At 39.7% G+C, this 18,257-nt stretch overlaps 2 protein-coding genes across 6 annotated transcripts in view; one reads left to right on the top strand and one right to left on the bottom strand.

Annotated features, from left to right (window-relative positions):
* The window catches only part of CFAP97 (cilia and flagella associated protein 97), a 30,998-nt gene extending 20,036 nt beyond the window's left edge, over window positions 1–10,962 (top strand). For all 5 annotated transcript variants that reach the window (XM_059844632.1, XM_059844636.1, XM_059844633.1 and 2 more), the window contains 3 exons: window positions 16–278; window positions 8,223–8,373; window positions 9,060–10,962. In XM_059844632.1, the coding sequence (XP_059700615.1) occupies window positions 16–278; window positions 8,223–8,373; window positions 9,060–9,187 (542 nt within the window). In that variant the 3' untranslated portion in view covers window positions 9,188–10,962. The remainder of the gene's footprint in view (window positions 1–15; window positions 279–8,222; window positions 8,374–9,059) is intronic.
* Window positions 10,963–13,065: 2,103 nt separating this feature from the next.
* Window positions 13,066–15,637, bottom strand: SLC25A4 (solute carrier family 25 member 4). Its single transcript, XM_059844631.1, has 4 exons — window positions 15,443–15,637; window positions 14,711–15,197; window positions 14,278–14,418; window positions 13,066–13,931 (listed from the first exon to the last, which is right to left on the bottom strand). Exons 1-4 carry the CDS (start codon window positions 15,551–15,553, stop codon window positions 13,774–13,776), a joined length of 897 nt encoding a protein of 298 aa, XP_059700614.1. The 5' UTR covers window positions 15,554–15,637; the 3' UTR covers window positions 13,066–13,773.
* Window positions 15,638–18,257: the final 2,620 nt, after the last annotated feature.

The following is an 18,257-nucleotide window of genomic DNA, read 5'->3' as shown; positions in this document are numbered from 1 at the left end:
TTTGCTGTTTTAAAGCTTTCTTACAGTTGGATAAAAAGGAACAAAAACTAACCATTGATCAGCCATCTAAAGGAATAAGGAAAAATTACTCTTTCACAAATGAAGAAGTAAGACAGATTGATCGGGAAAACCAGAGGTTGCTAAAAGAGCTGTCCAGGCAGTCTGCAAGGCCAAGGAGAAGCAGCACGTTTAAGAAGGTGTCTGTAACACCGCCTAGATTGTACCACAGTGCCCTCAACAGGCAAAAAGAGCAGCAGAGGATTGAAAGAGAAAACCTGGTAAGTTTTCAGTGTGGATGTGGATCAGTAAATTGAGAAGGACTCTCTCTTGTCAGATGAGCTGTTGCTAAATACTTAGAAGATTGATGAGGCAGCACATGGACATTTACTGCACTAAGTCTTCAATAAATTTCCATTACTGTGGTGTTGGCATAATTGTTCCTATGGGTGAGTTTCTTGGATTTTTGGGAGAGAGGTGGGAGTAACGATGGGTTTTTTTCAGATGGAAATAGATTTTATTTTATATGCATTTGCTCTACTTTGGTATGGTTTCATTTAAGAGGAATTTCTGGTTTTGTTAACGCACTCAAAACACTGGACAGCAGTCTGACTGTTCATTCTGCTTCATCCTGACTCCTAGTTTCTCAAAAACAGGCTTGCGTAAAATAAAAAACAACAACATGACCCATTATATTAGAAATACAGAGGACACAAAGTCAGTGTCAGTTCTGGTTTTTGACTCATAGCTATCTCTGTCTTTGAATATTTGCTGCACTCTGATTGCCGCAATGTAATGGCAATTACAGCAGCTTCTTTAGTGGAAAACAAAAATTCAGACACATTTGTGGGGATATTGTCAGTGTTTTCAAATAACAGAAGTAAAACTGGTTTGAATAAGATACTTTTAGTAATTGAATTGTAATACATACATGTAATGACATTTTCATATCTCCTATGTATTTATCAGTGTGTTTGAAAAAGGCATACAATTATAGTTAAAATAATTGGAAAATGTATACTGGAAGTATTCTATTACTTTTTACCTTCTGTATAATTATAGGTTGCGATTTCCTTTTCTATACATATAGAGATACAGATTCAACATGGAGAAAATCTGATTGCCTTATTTGGGAAAAGCTGTTAGGTTTTCATTCTTCCAGCTTTCAGACGTCTGGATTGTTAAAACTTCGAAAATTAGGAAACTTTCTTCCCAGCTCCACTAGACTGCAGTTCACATTATACTTTAAAGTCTGAAAGAATTTAGCACAAGATATTGTTATAGATGTGTGATATTTGTCATTGGCTGGGGAATAAATGTGTTTAGGTTGGTAGGAGGGTGTTGATTGTGTTTATTTCAAATGTTGAAAACAGGTCTTGCTCTATCACATGGACCTTGTTAATATTTTCTTAGGTGTTGGGGAGGAAGTGCTTTGCCACACTGCCTCAGGATATAACAGTTGTATGCTGTACTTCATAACAATTGATGATAACAGTAAATGACTGTATAGGATATTTTGAAATACACTTTTTACTCAGAGCCACAACCCCTTTCTCTTATGATATATTGCAGTGTTGGTTCAAGACTGTCTTGCCTTGGCAGCTTTTGGATCAAAAATGCAGTAGACCTAAACAGATAGTCATTTCACATATTGCTGCTTTATTAAACTTTAGAGATGAACGGTGGTTGCATGAAGTCCAAGAAGTATTGTTCATTTACTTTCTCATTTATAGTTTAGTTGTTGTTGTCTGCTATTTGAGTGGACATGTTTGATATGAGAATTAATGCTAGGACATTGTGTTAGTTTAGACTATAAAAGCATTTCGTTTATTCTTTTCCCCAAACTCAGGATGATATATTCTGTTCTTATTTTTGGATCAGTGATTCATCAGTGCAGCTCTTCTGTTTTGTTTAACTGTGCTATCATTTTTTAGAAATTTTGTTTATGTTGTTATTCTGTTTGAAGTGTATGTACCCCTAGAACATCACAGTTTTAACATACTGATTTTTGTAGCACTACCTTTTGAGATTAGAGGTGTGACATACTTTTCTCTGAGACTGTAAATAAAAGAGCAGCCCTATCCTGCTCATTGATGGTTTTTTTCCTTTATATTGATAAAAATATGTGCTTTATGAACCTGTTTTCTTCTGGTCGGCAGCTTTCCTCACCTTCATAAATTTAAAGAGGTGGAATTGGTGGAATTCTTTGGAACTTTCATATCAGTCTTTCTTCACTTGCTTCCTGGAGTATTTTTTTTCTTTAACAAGGCCTGAGGGTACTGCATAGAGGGTATGGTGTTTGATACACCTTTGTAAAATGTTGTTGGAGAAGGATGTAGAGTTTTGTAAATACTTCAAGAATAGAAATCTACAACAGTAGTCTCTGTAGGGGGTTAAATAGTTTTGATGCAGTGATTTTTTTTTTTGCTGGTGTTGGCACAGGTTTTATAATTTCTTGGTGTAAGGTTAACAACTTGTCTATGGAAAATGTTCGTTTATTCCACCAGAACATTCTTGGAGAAATGCCTGTACTTACTGTTATCAGAAAGATTGATTTCTCTTGCGGCATTTAGTATCAGAGATGATGCAGAAAAGTAAGTAAATTTTTAGGAAATTAGAGAGGAATCTGAGTGATTTCATGCTCTCTAGCTTTGTGAAAGGGTGCCAAGAGGTACAGGAAATATCTGTTGTTCCCACAGACTGTGTTAGAAGGAGCAATGATGGAGTAAAAAGATGCATTGCTCTGATGAACAGTAGTTCTAAAGTACTGATTAGCAATTTATGGTAAAAGCAAAATTAGCAAAACAGATGACTGCTAAAATTAATGCCAGAATTTTGTAATTGCTGCTTTTGGCCGTGCTTTCGTAAATGGAACTTACTTTTGGTTGCTTTTCAGAGCTAGCAAGATCAGAGTGTGTCTCTTGCCAATAGAGGATGCTGTTGATTCAGAAAACATTCTACTCTTGTGTTTGAAAATAATCCTCTTCTTCAGTGGACAGAAACTTAAGTGTGACTGATGCATTACTTTGTTCCCATGTGTGTCTAATTGTATTGATACAGTAATCATTTTCACCAGTGTAATTAAGATGCTGAACTAATAGAGACTTGTATGCCATTGAAACTTTTAATGGTTTATTTTTGGGGTTTTTTTAATTTGGTTTATTATTAATGTAATGCCTGGCATTACATTAATATATAAGTGTTTGGGGTCCTTGAAATACTGATTTGCAGTAATCACTTCATTCTTCAGTGACTTCATCAGAACTTGGAAAACTTTTGCTCGTATCTCTGTTTTCTGGTGGGTTTTTCATAATTTTTATTAATTCTGACTAGAATTTAGGTATTAGATGACCTATGTCCAGTCAAGTTCCTAGGGAACAGTGACCTTTTGAGTTCACATTGGAATTTTGCTGGAAGATCTCAGCCGCTTTGGGAAGGGCAGTTCTCAAACGTTAGCTCAGGAGGGATAAATGTGTTCCTTTTTTGTGGATATTTGGTCTTTCCACGCATTCCTGCACATTCTTCCTATACCTCATGCTGTTGTAGCTCTCTGTACATAAGACTCCATGTTCTTCATTCCCTCACATCTTATTCCCACAAAATGTACCCTAAGCCCTAATAGATCCAGCTCTGATCCCAGTTCCAGTATAGTGACCCTTCCACACAAATTTTAAAAAAATCACTTATTGTGTTTCTCTGCAAGGGCTTTCTCTTTTCACTCACTTGGTTTCCTGAGTCCTCTGTGCTGCAGATTTATTATTGCTTCTGGCCACCATTTGCTGCAGTCAGTGGCCTCTACCAGCACAAGGATTCTTCAGGGAGACTTTCCCTTCTCATCCAGTCAGAGCTGGCTTTGTCCTGCTGGAAATTCTGAGTCTCCTTTAGAAATGTGTTTATTGTGCTGCTACAAATGAATGTGTATTTATTTGTCTCCATTTGATTTAATGGTGCAGATCTGGTGTCTTAATTGGGTGGGGAGTAAAGGGCAAGGGAGGGACAGTGCTTTTGGCCATCCCCCTACCTGGCTGACACCGTACACAAAGAATATTCCTTTGATCCTGTGCTGCACCTGCCTGCCCTGCCAACTGTGTTGTGCTGCAACAAGAGAAATAACTTCTCAGCATGGAAAGAAGTAGGAGGAGAGCCACTGGTTCATCAGGGTTGCACCTGAGCACATTGTACTTTCCTCCCTAGAAGTATTCCGTACTGCTTTTTCTCTGCCTTCCCTTTTTCCTGTCCCCAAGGACTATCTCCAGAGTTAGAGGGCATCACCAGGCCTTGGGCACTGCACACTTACGTGGTTGTGGAAAGAATACCAAGTTTGTTCAGTCTCACTGATTTCAGTCTGGAAGAGAAAGCTATACAGAATACAGTTGTGAAAGACAGTGTAGTCTCATGTGTGGTCTTAAGAGCTCAGAAATAATCATGTTGCATTGATGACTCCTCAGAAACTCAAGCACACAGAATTTTATATTATATTTTCACTTACGGAGTTCAAAGGTGGTATATGCCAAGCCAAAAAAGAAAATGTTGGTAGTTCCTGAGACTAAAAAATGCAATGCCAAAAGGTTTCCACGGCCTTGTCATAATGGGAAGCTGTCAGGACGTGGAATTGGCACCCAGATGTGCATGGCTAAAATATTCTAGAGTACAGTACAAATATAGTATAATTCTGTGATGAAAGTATTTAGGCTATAGGCTCTTTGTGGTCAGATTTTTATGGTCTTCAGATTCCTGACCCAGACTTGAGATTACCATAGCCCTGCTATGGTAATTATAATAAAGACTGACTAATTGACATGTTTAAGGAAAGTTTTGAACACTTTGCAAAGTGCTTAATTTTGTGGGATTTTCTTTTCTGTACTCTTAACCTACTTTCCTTGTAGTGTTGCCAGCCACACATAAACTTAGCTGTTCAGTTAAAAAGACTTTTCTGTAAATTGAGCACTTTTGAAGTGTTCTGTTTGAGTTTGTCAGGTTAGAGCTAGTTAATACAAATGGCAATAAAGAACATTACAAATACTTTTATTGATAAGAACAGAAAGCTGTCCTTGAATGGAGTTATCTTTTTCCCCTAGACTCTGCAAAGGGACAGTGTGATCACTAACATCAGTGACATTAGAGGAGGAGTAATATAAATAAATTTGAACAGCTGTCAAGGCACACTGGTCAGCTGATTAGGATTCACAGGAGGTGAAACTGAAGCCTTCATACTTTTTAAAAGCAAAGTAAACCAAGAAAAAGTAAAATTTTTAACCTTCTCTCTGAACTCAGTTTGAGTGCTACATTTTCAGTGGGTTTTTTCCTTCCTTTTTCAACATAGCTGCAGAAGAGTCTGTACTAATTATGCTTGGGGTTTTTTTCTTTTTTTGACAGAGCTTTAGAATTACCTTCAGTGCTCTTCTGATGTATCCAAAATTGAATTAGCAGATTTTCTTTTGGCTCACTGTATAGCAGCAGTTTTTTGATTGTGTTGTGTTTCTTTGTTCTTAAATTGTTGGCATTTTTGACATTTCCATCATTGACAATGCGTATTGTATTATCTTTATAGATACTAATCTATGCCCAGATTATAAAGGATTATCCTATTCCTAGAAGGTTGTCATGCTGGGAACGCCTTCTGTGACTTTTCTTAATATTCTACTTTTACTGTAAACTCAGTGTTAAAGAAAAAAAAGATGGGGGAAATACAAGCCAGGGAAGTCTTTTTCCAAGATGAGAGGTCACCAATGATACTGTACTATATGTGTTTTAAGCTTGAATGGAGAGCTCTGAGCACCTACAATGTAATTTAGAGCAACTAATAACATTTCTGCTGTTAGTGTCTTTTCCTCTTTTTTTGTTGTTCCTTAAAATTTGACTGGGAACATATATTTGGTTCTAAACCCCTGAGTTACATTCTGTAATCTGATTCTTTGATTGTTGAGATCAGTGGTGAAATTTTTGTTTACTTCAGTGATGCAGGATTAAGGCTCCAGAGATGTGGTACTTTAGGAGAAAAAGGAAAGTGTCAGCTTTCTTCAGTTTGTCTCTCAAAAGGAGAACATGAAGAATTAGTAGATTTATATATATGGCTGAAAAACAACATTTGCTCAAGGTACTCCTCAGATAAGGAGCTCAAGATTGTAGGGTTGGCAATAAAACCATAAGAATCAGACTAGTTCCAGGTTACAGATTCAGTAGGTCAGGGCTGCCATTTCACTGTGCCGATGCGTTCATTTCTGCTGGCTGCAGGCCGTTTTCCAAACGGCAAAATTCGCAACTGAAAATAGCATGGAAGTTAACGTGCCCTTGGTACAGCAGAAGGCAAGGGAACCGCAGGAGTTCTTATTCTCTAGAAAAGCTTTTCCTTCAGACACTGCTGCACCACAGAATCTGTATCTGCTTTTTCTGTAGCTCATTTTTTTTCCCCCTTCATTAATGGCAACTTGATAGTTTTCAAAATACAGACATAAAAGCAGACAATTTTATTTAAACTAGAATTAAGTAGGCATATATATATATATATATATACCTATATGCATGTATAAAAGCCAGTGTGTTCAGAATCAAGTGTTAAGGTATGCAAATTTGATGAGGCTGTTAAAATTGAGTGCAGACTTGAAACATGCTCATCTCTCACAGGAAAGTCACTTCTACAATTTACCTGATCTATTTGTAATGGAACTGAATGTATTGAGAGCTTCCATTTTTAATACTGAAGGTAAAATAAGTGATCACTGCAAGCCTAAACATATATAGTTTATGCGGAGATGTGGATGAAGTTGTGAGAAAAATGTTTGCTATAACATTTAGAGACAAGTCTACCATTTCATGTTCTGTAACTGGCTTTAGTGAAGAGCTATTTCTAGCTGAAGTCCTTCCTTTGACTTTTGCTTACTTAGGTATTCCTGCTTACCATGAACTGGCTGGCACTTGATGCAGGCACTTGTGACATCTGAGCCAAAATCACTTGTCCTTTCTCTCTTGTGCACTCTGTGCAGGTTTCCTGTGCCCATGCATAAACTACCAAGAGATTGTAGATTCCTGTTATAGTTAGATAATGACAACTGGCATCCTGTGAATACTATACTATTTCTTAAGTCACTTCTTGTAAATTTTTTTCTTATTTAAAAAAAAAAAAAGTCAGTACATGATTAAGTGTGCAATTTAATGGTGATAGAGTTTCTTGACCATACAAGTATATATGTAGACAATGCATCTTATAAAGAGAGTTATCTTTAGTAGTTTGGAGACTTAGTGTAAGCACAGTTTGCATTCCCATGTTAATAGGATGCATGTCACAGCCCGGATCAGCAAAGGTTGTGTCATTGCCTAATGTTTGCAAGCCATCAAATGAATTGAAATTAGTTAAAAGTGGAAATAAATAGATCTATGTGAGGCAACCACTAAAGGTGCAATATATTAAAAATGTGAAGTTGTTAATTGGAAGTTGCATGTAGCTGTGGGTATTTCCCAATCAGTCCTTTTATCAGGTCCTTTTTTTAGATTATTGAAGTGTCTTAAACAGTAAGTTCTCTTTCAAGTAGAAATAATTATGCAGAGTAGGAAATTGTGTCTTTAAAATACCATGTAAGTAGTTATTCCAATACCTCACTTGCCACATGATTTCCAGGGCTAATTTCAAGAAGAGGAAATGATGTCTGTATCAATAATTTCAAATAGAATCTCTTAAAATTAGATTATGGATAAAATGAAGTCTCATAGATGTTTGTGCTTTCCTTTAGAAATTATTTTCACAGAACTGGGGTCAGTAATCCTGTCTGGGCTTCATACAGAGCAATATAAAATGGTCTGTTTTCAAAGCAAAGATTTAAAAAAAAAACCCCAAACTTGTCATTCTTCTAGAAATTAGACGGGAGGAGTAACCAACAGTAGGATTAGAATAGTGGAGCCCATTTCTTCAGGACTTTTGGTGATAGTCACCAAATAGACGTATCGTTTCATATCACCACAAAGAACAGTAAACTGTGAGATACTAAAGATGTACTCAGTGTAGGACTGATTATGTGCAAGGGATAGTTACAATTTGTGTCATAACACTGAGAAAAGAACTGAATAGCAGAGTAGCCGATGCTGGTCACCAGTGAAGGAGTTACTGTTGTGTACTGCTTAAAATTTTGGGGCTTTTTGCAGTTCAAATAGAAGTCAGTTTGTGACTGTTTGTTTTACAGCATCGTGTTCATTCTTTCTCTTTCTTAATGACAATTTTCTTCAATATTAAGGCTTTCCTGAAAAGACTGGAAGCAGTGAAACCAACAGCTGGTATGAAGCGTTCTGAACAACTGAGGGACTATCACCGCCAGATGAGCTACCTGAATTCTTCACCTTCTCTAAGAAGAGCTAGATCTCCTTTCAGCCAGCTTAGTCCTCCAAGTAAGTACTTTGAAGTTGCAGATTATTGCATTTCTTTGCAATATCTTTTTGTAATTCAGGATTGTGAAGCACTTACTTGTTAAGAATAGCAAATATGTTCTTTGTCATCTTTAGATTGATTGTTTATCAAATGGAAGTCATCAAAATTATTTTACTAGTCACCAGAAGTGGTTACTATATGCATTGCTTTGTTGCCATCCTAAATTTCTAAGAAATGATCTTGTCAGTACTCTTTTCCAAGAAGAAAAAAAATCCCTGTAGTTAAGTGTTTCTTATTTTGCCAGTACCCTTTATCAAAAGGAGGAGGGAAAAACAAACCCCACCAGAAACCCCAAAATAACATCAATGCATGTTCAAATTATCATTCAGAAAATTTAGATCTACTGATAGTAGCCTTGTTTTTCTCAGAAATTCAGTGTGTAAGATGGGAAGTAGACAATGTGTCTCAGTAGAACCATATGTTTCGGGTTTAAGAACCAAAGGCTTGAATTTTTTTTCTGATCATTGTAAACAACTCATCATCAACTCTTTTGCAGTTGTATTCAATTTACATTATTCAATTTGGTTTGGTTTATTTGGTTGATTCTGAGAGGTAGGGTAATGAGTATTGCAGTACTAACATAGCATGAAGTTTTCTGTTGTGTTGAGCATAAGCATTCTCCCTTTGTGTGTTTGTGTGTTAACAGGAGGAACTTCAAGATCATCCACTGTACAAAGTGCACTGAGCCAGAGGAACGAAAAGCCCATGTCTGATTCAGCCAGTGGGGCATTACAGAGACCTAACTCTACTAATGTTTGTGCTGCTTGGTTATAAGTGTGTTCTTTGCCCTGTGTACTGAGATGATACTCAAAGTTCTATTTTTAGTGCTTTTGTAAATTCTATGTGCAAAAATATTTTCTGCATTGTTCAGTGATTAAAATGCATTGCATTTACAGTAATTGCTTATAAAATGGTCTTAAAGTGGTATAAAACACTTCTGTCAGTGTTTTCTATGACAGGAAGAACTTATGAAAGAGAAGGAGGTATTTAAATGGACATGTTAAATAGAAATGTAACTATTAGTCTCAGATCATAAGTGGAATTTGTATCCATAACATGGAAGGACAGAATTGCTGCACTAGAAGTGCAAAATGTAAATAAATTTTTAAAATATTAATAATACTTTAAAATAATGCATTTCACTTATAAGCATATGCTTAATTCCTGGATTGTCCTGGATTGCTTTACATCCTGGCTTTATGTAACAGACTTCTGAATTTTATGGGTCATGTTCTTGTGACTGAAAGAATCTTTAACAGTAGTGTGAAGAGGTGAAAAGCAGATTGTGTACTTCTCCATAGTGAGCTAGAATACTGAGGTGCAGAAGACGATGTTTTGCCACTATTAAATGGTCAGCACCTGGAGTGTGTCTTGTATGCAGGGCTGCATCTCTTCCAGATCAAAAGGATTTTGGAAGTTGTACTGGACCTTGGAAGACATACTGGGATCTTCATGTAGGAAAGAAACATCTGATATTATCTGAACAACAATAAAGACTGAAGTAAAAATCAGATTTAGTGTAAACAAGTAAGTTCTGGTTACTTCTCAAACTAGAGAATACTGTTAAGTAAGGGAAATAGTTCATGGCCCTGCTTTGCAGGTGTGTGCTCTTCTCAGTGCGGAGATGTAAACTTGAGCTGCAGGAAACATCTTGAACATTGATTTTGAGCGACTACTAACCAGGATTTAGGGGGGAATAAAAGACAATAGAAAACAAAGTGTTATTACTTTTTTTGACCTGTTTTAAATGTCATGTTCTTATGTAATATTTGTAGTAACGTCAGATAAGCTCCAATAGCAACATCCACTTACAAGAGGAGGAAAATTTAATGGTATTGGTAATCACAATAGTAGGTGGTGTGGTTTATTTCTATACATAAAGGCAGACTTTCAGTGAGCTTGTTTTGTACGACTGTAGCCTTAAAAAGAGCACCAATTGTGATGCCACTATCTGTGGATATTGCTGAAACTTTGCTTGCTTCCCCAGCTTCTTCCCAGGAAGGAAATCGCTGTATTATGGAAATAATACAAAGCTGTATTTGGTAATGCTGGGTCTTTGACATGAGAAGTGTATTATTCTTTGCTAGTGCTTGCATGAGGGCTTAGGCTTTCAGGTATTCTTCATTGTAACACACTTTTTACTCGGTCCATGTGATAGTTTGGCAGAGCTTCTTCACTTGGTGACCTGCAGATCAAATTTAGCTGTTTGACAATACTTGGAACTTTTAACTTTAAGCAGCATTGTGGCAAACAGATTGCAGTTATTATTCATGGTTAAGAACTGTTCACAATTTCTTTGTATAGTGCTGCTGTATTTATTTCTATTATTGTGCTAATGAAAATTATTCTCTATTTAAAGATTTTTGTCCTTGAATGTGAATATCGGAGTAACAGTTTAAATACTTCTGAATGTTCATATTATAATTTTTTTCTGTGAAGAAACACAGTGGATTACTTTTAATTGCTTCACCTTATTTGACTTTGGTATGAAAGAGTGTCAATTTTGTATGTCATTTGTAAATCATAAGAAATAAAATATTTAACATGAATTGTCATTGCAGTGGCTTCTTGTTGATTTTTATAATTGGTATTAAGGTGTAAAGAAGGTTGAATTGCTCAGTAGGTAAAAAAAAACATAGAAAGAGGCAGGTTTTCCATTGTTTGAGTGTTAGAACTAAAGTTTGCCTGTGAGCAGCTCTTGCAAAGGTACAAAAGAAGTAGTAGCAATTGACTGTGACAATGGGAGTTAAGTAGCAATTGCAGACCATCTGCAAAGTCTTCTAATTTCCAACCTCTTAGAGCTGATAGCTGCATTTTGGGTTACTATTTCAGCTGCTGTTATGCTGAGTGCCACGGACTAGGGGCAGAGCTGCTTTCAGAAGAATGACTAATTCCTTGACAGTTTTGAATTCTGACCACAGGTATCTTTATGGAGAATACTGCCTGCAATCTTCCACACTGTGCATTGGCTTTGAAGCAGAAATGAGCCATTTACCTGTGTTTCCCATATGCTTTAAATAATGTACTTTCTCTTAGCCCTGTGCAATTTTCCTGCATTGATACTTCTTACTCTCTTTTTTTAATAGTCCTTAGTCTATTCTGCCTTTTTCTCTGGAATGTAACTTCTTTCATTTACACTTATTTGAAGTTTCTTTGCTTCCCCTTAATTATCTTACTCAGATATACATTTCCCCCAAGTTTTTGTGCATCTGCCTAGGTACAGTGTCTCTTTGTAGTCAACTTAGATCTTCCCTAGCACATCCAAATGCCTTTTGCAGCCTTATCAGTGAGCTAAATGAGATCTGGATAGCTGGACTGTGTTAGCAAGCTTCTTATAAGGAGCCATGAGGAAAGTACAGAGGAAAGGGAAAAAGAAGAGAAGGAGCAGAAACTGGCAGGGTTTTAAAGGAAAACTAATGCTCTTTGAAAACCAGCAGAAATATCTTCTTTCTAAACTTATGGTTTGACAGATTGCAACACTGGTTATTTACTATGAGAAAGAAAAGAGACCGAGTATCTAGAAAAGCAAGTATTTAAGAGAGCAACCATGAAAAAGGGAGATGAAACTATCAGGCCAGGTTTTGTCCTGGGACAAAAAAAAAAAAAAAAAAATCTGCATTTGGTAATTTAAAAACAGTCTGTCATTTTTTGGACCAGTATTTCCCAAATGCTTCTTTTTTTCCAAGTGGATAGATGTTGCTTCCAGACACTGGTTAGTGGCTGGTACTTGCCTTCAGGGAGAACAGAGCTGCTGCTCTGAATCTGTGGCAGACAACCAGAGCCTCTCATGCCCAGTGACAGTGAGTTAGGACTTACCTGCAGCTGACACATGTTTCACATATATGTAAGCCATACATATGGAAGAGAAAAATATGAAGGTGAGATAAAAGTTTATTTGATTATTACTTGCTTAGTCTTACCCCATTGCCCAGAGAAGCTGTGGACACCCCAACAATGGAAGTGTCCAAGGCCAGGAACTGAGCCTAGTAGACAGTGTCCTGCCCATGGCAAGGGTGTTAGATCTAGATGGACTCTAAGGTCTCTTCCAACACAAACTATGCTCTGATTCTATGGTTTTTTTGTCCTAGGTGGATACATAGCAAATGCTTGTCTATATGTAGTCTAAATGAACAACTGCAATGGCCACACCTCACTTGCCCTCCTTTGCCTAATCAGACAGCCTGTCCTTCCATGCATTCACAACCCTGCAGCATCTAAAGTTTAAAAAGTGTATTAAGCATGTTCTGATCTCACTGGTAATTAATAGAGCAATGTGTTCATAATGGTTCAACATGTAGTTGTTAAAATAACTCTTGAATATTCAATTCTAAAATAATTTTTCAAGTAAATTAAGCAGTAATGACTTCACTATTCAATGAGATGCTTCAAAGTTAAGAGTAATATAAACAAATTATACAAGCAGCTAAAACTAGGTGGAAGCTTATCTCTAAGATCTCTGGCTGCAGTACCCTTAAACTGAATCCACTTGGTTTTGCAGCTGTAGAATTATCAATAATCTCAATAACTTCACCCACCTAAAGTTCTGTTGAAAAAACTTTTAAGAGACAGCCACTAACAGTGTCCTGATTAGCACATCACCTTGGAGTACATGCTTGTAATGTGTTCAGTGTACTGAAAACAACAGGAAAAAATTCATTAATATATTAATTTATTTCATTTCAGTTTTAGTTCAATTGAACATCAGAGCAGACAACTTTTTCCTTTGTGACAATACAGGGAATTTTTGAAACTTTGTATTTCCTTATTTTACAAAGTATGTCTGAAAAATCAGATTACAGTTTCAAGCATATTACTGTATAGTTTGTCAGGGAAGAGGCTACAGTTAAGAACTCAGCCTAGTGATGAGTTCTTCAGCCTAGTGATTATTATAACTTTAATACAGTTTATTATTTCAGACATACTTTTCACTTAATAATATATTAAAAAATAGAGCTTTAGAAGAAAACATGATTTTAAGTCATGTCATCACAGTGTTGGGTAGCTAGAGACATTAATTAGTATAATAAATATTTATGACAATCTATTAAGAATTCACAATATTAGATTTTAGACTAGGTATAGATCACTTATATTTTGTCTTTAGACAAAATCTATTACCTGCAATTTGAAGTATAATATATACACAGGTTCCAATACAAATGGTGGAGGAATTCTCATAGAAAATGTAACTGTGATGTTGTGAACAATTTTTAAATTAATGCATCCTTATCTCTGCCACATACATTACTCAAATTTTATTGTTTCCCTAGGAAATATTTTGTTGTCCATTACATCACAAGTTCGTATTTTTAAAAAAGTTGATTGAGAACAATTGAACTACTGCATTATGATGTTATGTCTTAGACATACTTCTTGATTTCATCATAAAGTACCAATACAAAAGCTCCGCCCATGCCTCTCAACACATTCGACCAGGCACCCTTGAAGAACGCTTTGGATCCTTCGTCTTTAGCTATCTTCCTCCAGCAATCAATTGTGCCCTTATACATAATATCAGCTGTGGAAACAAACATAAAGGTTAGAAGGCTTGAAGTTATACAGCAAGTATGTTTCAACTCTTGTATCTTTAAACCAACAAGGAATAAGCAAAGTACAGTGAGGATTTAAAATTCAATAATCAATTAAGGAAAATAAATTCTCCATAGGAAATCAAGTAACTTCTCAGTCCTTTAGATCAACATCATAGAAATAACCATCAATGTGTTCCCTGTAGATTTTTTGAAGACTCCAATGAGAAGGTTATTAATTTTCCATAAGACAAAAAAATACCCAGTATATCTCTTATCTTATCCTGATGAAGAGAAACTTTCTGCAGCCAGAACCAGAGGAGCACTTATTCTTACCTCCCTTTCGGCCGGACTGCATCATCATCCTACGTCGCACAGTATCAAAAGGATAAGAAACCAGCCCTGCCACTGCAGTGACACTCTGGGCAATCATCCAGCTCACTATGATGTGCACATTCTTTGGATCAGGCAACATACCTGTCATCAAGAACAAATGAACAGAATCAGTACAGAGGGAAAGGGCTGTGGGAAACATGGCTGTGGAAGGAATAATCACCCACCAACCCCAGAGTCAATCCAAATCCAAGGCATTTCAGAGCAGCAAGCAGAGGGAGGCAGGAATGCATGTCAGAAACACCTGTGCACATTTCTAGCACTTTACTCAACTGGTGCTGAGCCAAGCCCTGCTTGTCCTTGTATTGCCAAGTCCCCTAGAGTGCCTCTACTGAATGGATCTTCCCTTGCAGTCACTCCTCCATGCACTCCTTACCCTTGGCTGTATCGTATACCCCAAAATAGGCTGCTCTGTAGATGATGATGCCCTGGACAGACACACTAAATCCTTGGTACAAGCCCTTCAAGCCATCAGACTTAAAGATCTTGACAATGCAGTCGCCCAGGCCAGAGAACTCCCTCTCGGTGGCTCCTTTGCCCACATCAGCCGCCAGCCGGGTCCTGGCAAAATCCAGCGGGTAGACGAAGCAGAGGGAGGTGGCTCCCGCGGCACCCCCGGACGCAAGGTTTCCTGCGAAGTAGCGCCAGAACTGCTTGTGCTTGTCCACTCCGCCCAGGAAGATCTGCTTGTACTTGTCCTTGAAGGCGAAGTTAAGGGCCTGGGTGGGGAAGTACCGGATGACATTGGCCAAGTTGCCTCTCCAGAAGGAGGCGATGCCCTGCTCCTTGGGGATGCGGACTATGCAGTCCACGATGCCCTTGTACTGCTTATCGGCCGTAATCTGTTTGCTGGCATGCTGGACCTGCAGGGAGGAAGGAGGAGGACGGCACGGTGAGAGACGGGCACCGCAGGGTGACCCCGCACGCTGAAGGGCACGGACGGGGCCGGCCCTGCCCCCGGCACCGCGCGGCGGTGCTGAATGCCCCGGGCAGCTCCCGCGTAACCGGAGCCGGCCGAGCTCCTTCCCATATTTAGTCACGCCGGGCAGCGCCCGCCGAGCCGGCACCACCTGTGGCGCGGCACCGCCGCCCCCCGTCGCCCCCTCACCTGCAGCAGCAACTTCACTCTCTCGATGGGGGCGACAGCCGTCTTGGAGACAGCGGCGGCGATCCCGCCGGCCAGAAAGTCCTTGACGAAGCTGAGCGCTTGGTCACCCATGCCGCGAGCCGGTCCGACAGCCCCGCCCGGAGAGAGGCAACGAGCGGACACTTCCCCACCCCGCCGGACAAATGTCACCGCGGCCCCCGCCGCCCCGCTTATAGCCCGCGGCCTCTCGCGATAGGAGGAGGCGCCCCCCCGGGCCGCGGGCATTGGCTGCGGCCCGCTGAGCCCGCCCCGCCATGTTCCCCCGAGCGGCGGCCGCGAGGGACGCGGGGCCCGGGACGTTTAAAGGGCAAATTAAAGTTATCTGGTGCCTGCTGGGGAACGCGGTGTCAGAGCATGTGCCCGCTGTATTTATAGCTCCCGGGAGGCACCGGAGGAGAGATGGGGAGCTGGCAGGAGCGCTTCAGGCTGTGCTAACTGTTCCGTGCAGGCGAGAGGCGGCGGCTGAGGGCTAAAAGCCTGCCCGGAGCGGTCTGGGAGTGCTTTAAGCCTTGCCCTCATGCGCCTGGATTCACGCAGAGAGGGGCGCCATGGGTGTCGTGCCCAACAGCAAAGCTCCCCGGGCATGCACTGCCAGCCTGGAAGATGGTGCTGTGTTCGTAGGCATTAGTGACCAGGACTGGACTGCACCTCGAGGCCAGAGGGCTGCTTCATGCTGTACGCACTGTGTGAACTTGCAGCCATCGAGGTCTTTAAATACTCCAGCATGCTGTGGGACTCGGCTTTCCCGAGGAGGAGACAGCATGCCTTTCTGCGTTACACCCTCATTTCACCCCTGCAAGGTCAGACCGTCGCAAGACCCACGGGCAGTCCCCTCTTCTGAGAGAGAGAGAGGGAGGGAAGGGAAGAGACTGAGAAGCACATGCCCAGGCAGGTTGAAGTTGCTTGACTGGCACCAAGTGTGAAAGAAGAGTAAAGGCTGTAGTGAAGCTTTGCCTTTATGCAGCATCTGGTTCTTAGAAAAATGTTTGGGTCTCAACTGAAGATGAAATGACTCCCCCGTTAGTTTCCCATCCTTATCTGTTTCTCATCTGTTCTTTCTGGCTGACCCCCAAAAGAAAACAGGAGCTTATGATTCATAGTTGGGTGACTTAGTTGTGTGGAATAGTTATGTAAAAGGCAGTGCAGGAAGGTATAGATGCATACCAAGGAGTTTGCCCTACAGAGCTAATAAGACAGACAAATGTTCTACCAAAGGGTCTCTTTTGATTTGGTAATATGGTATCAGTAATGAAAATAAAATTCATCTTAATGAAGATGCTAAAATCTTGGTTGTTCCACAAAAAGACATTCTTTACAGGGCAGTGCATCTTTTCTCACCAATGTGTTTGTTAGCATGAGTCAATGAGATGGTACATTTGATCCCCTGTCTCTCTTGTCCTCTGCTGCTCTTACGTCTGTTGAGGTCTCTTCTCATGAGCCTCAACTGTGAGAAGTGGATGCCAGCTGTGATTTCCAGAAGCAGCCTTTGTACCTTGGCCTCCTGAGAAGATGGAGCCTTTCCCCAACTTCTAAGGAAGGGGAAGAGAGCCCCCCACCCCCCTTCCCAAGGAGATATTTCCTCAAGCAAGGACCAAAAGCAGGTGCATGGGGGAAGCATAGGGGATCCCTAGAATTAGGCTCAGCTGAAGGGTGTTGTTCTATGTCACCGCCTGCTGCCCTTGACCTTTCCTCTTTTTTCCTCATACTTCGCTCACCAGGTCTGGTGTCTCCTCTTTTCACAGGAAAGCAAACACCCCTTTAACATTTCAAGGCTTCTGCTGCTGGTTTCACACAGACCCCTGAGACAGTGATGCTCACAGCTGCTGCCTGACTACCCAGACTGATAAGATCTCCTCAGGGTGTGCGCTCAGGTGTCAACCCTGCTGACTGGGGTATGGTGAGAGGGAGATGGGCGAGTGGTGGTGGGATGCTGCTGGGGAGAAAAGGTGGTGGGGGGTCTGAAGTAAGCCTGGAGTGGGGGTCTAGCCTGAAAGGATTGTTTGCCAGCCCCTTCCCCACCATCTTTGATTTAGATTGGTGGGGGGGTTTAATTGTTTTTTAGGTTATTTAAATTGTTGGGGCTTTTAAAATGACATTTTAATAAAGTCTTTATCACAAGAATTCTACTTAGTTTTTGAAGTTGTTGTTGGGTATCATCATCACATCCACAGAGATTGATCTGATATTTCTGTAGCACTAGTATTGTTTACCCATAGCTGCCAGTGTTTAAAGAAAGGACTGCATAGCAAGTGAGTTGCTACTTTTTCTGCTTCTGCTCTCCCTTCTCCGAGCCCACATATCTATTTCCAGGAAGGACTTTGCTTCCAAACAGTTTTAACAGCAGCAGGGCTGGACCAGGACATGTGTTGGCTACTTTGAGAGTTATTCTTAATTTGTTTGATTTTTGCTCCAAATGCCTGATTTGGATCTTTCCTATGTATGATGATGAGGAGCAGTTTGCTACTTAGTATAAAGTTCAAACATATCCTGTAAGGAATTTACTGCTAACTCTACCTTCAGCATAAGCATTTCCAGAACTAGCTGGAAATGTCATTTAAAAAAGCTAAAGAACCTTTGGTTTTCATACAGTTAGTTGGTGTTTGTTATTCAATATTCTGATACTTTCATAGAGAAATGGTTTAAACAGTTCTGAAAATGCAATCTCTGAAGTATTGAAAACAATCTTTCAAGCTTTATCTTCCTTAGATCTTTTTTCAGCTTTGGATGGATTGGTTTTTTTCTAGGCTGAGTTTGTGGGTGCTGTGCACTGCTGACA

The sequence above is a fragment of the Haemorhous mexicanus genome, chromosome 4 (genome assembly GCF_027477595.1).
Source record: "Haemorhous mexicanus isolate bHaeMex1 chromosome 4, bHaeMex1.pri, whole genome shotgun sequence".
Taxonomy (NCBI): Eukaryota; Metazoa; Chordata; class Aves; order Passeriformes; family Fringillidae; genus Haemorhous; species Haemorhous mexicanus.
The sequence above is the reverse complement of the archived record's forward strand: the minus strand, read 5'-3'. Positions and strand labels throughout refer to the sequence as shown.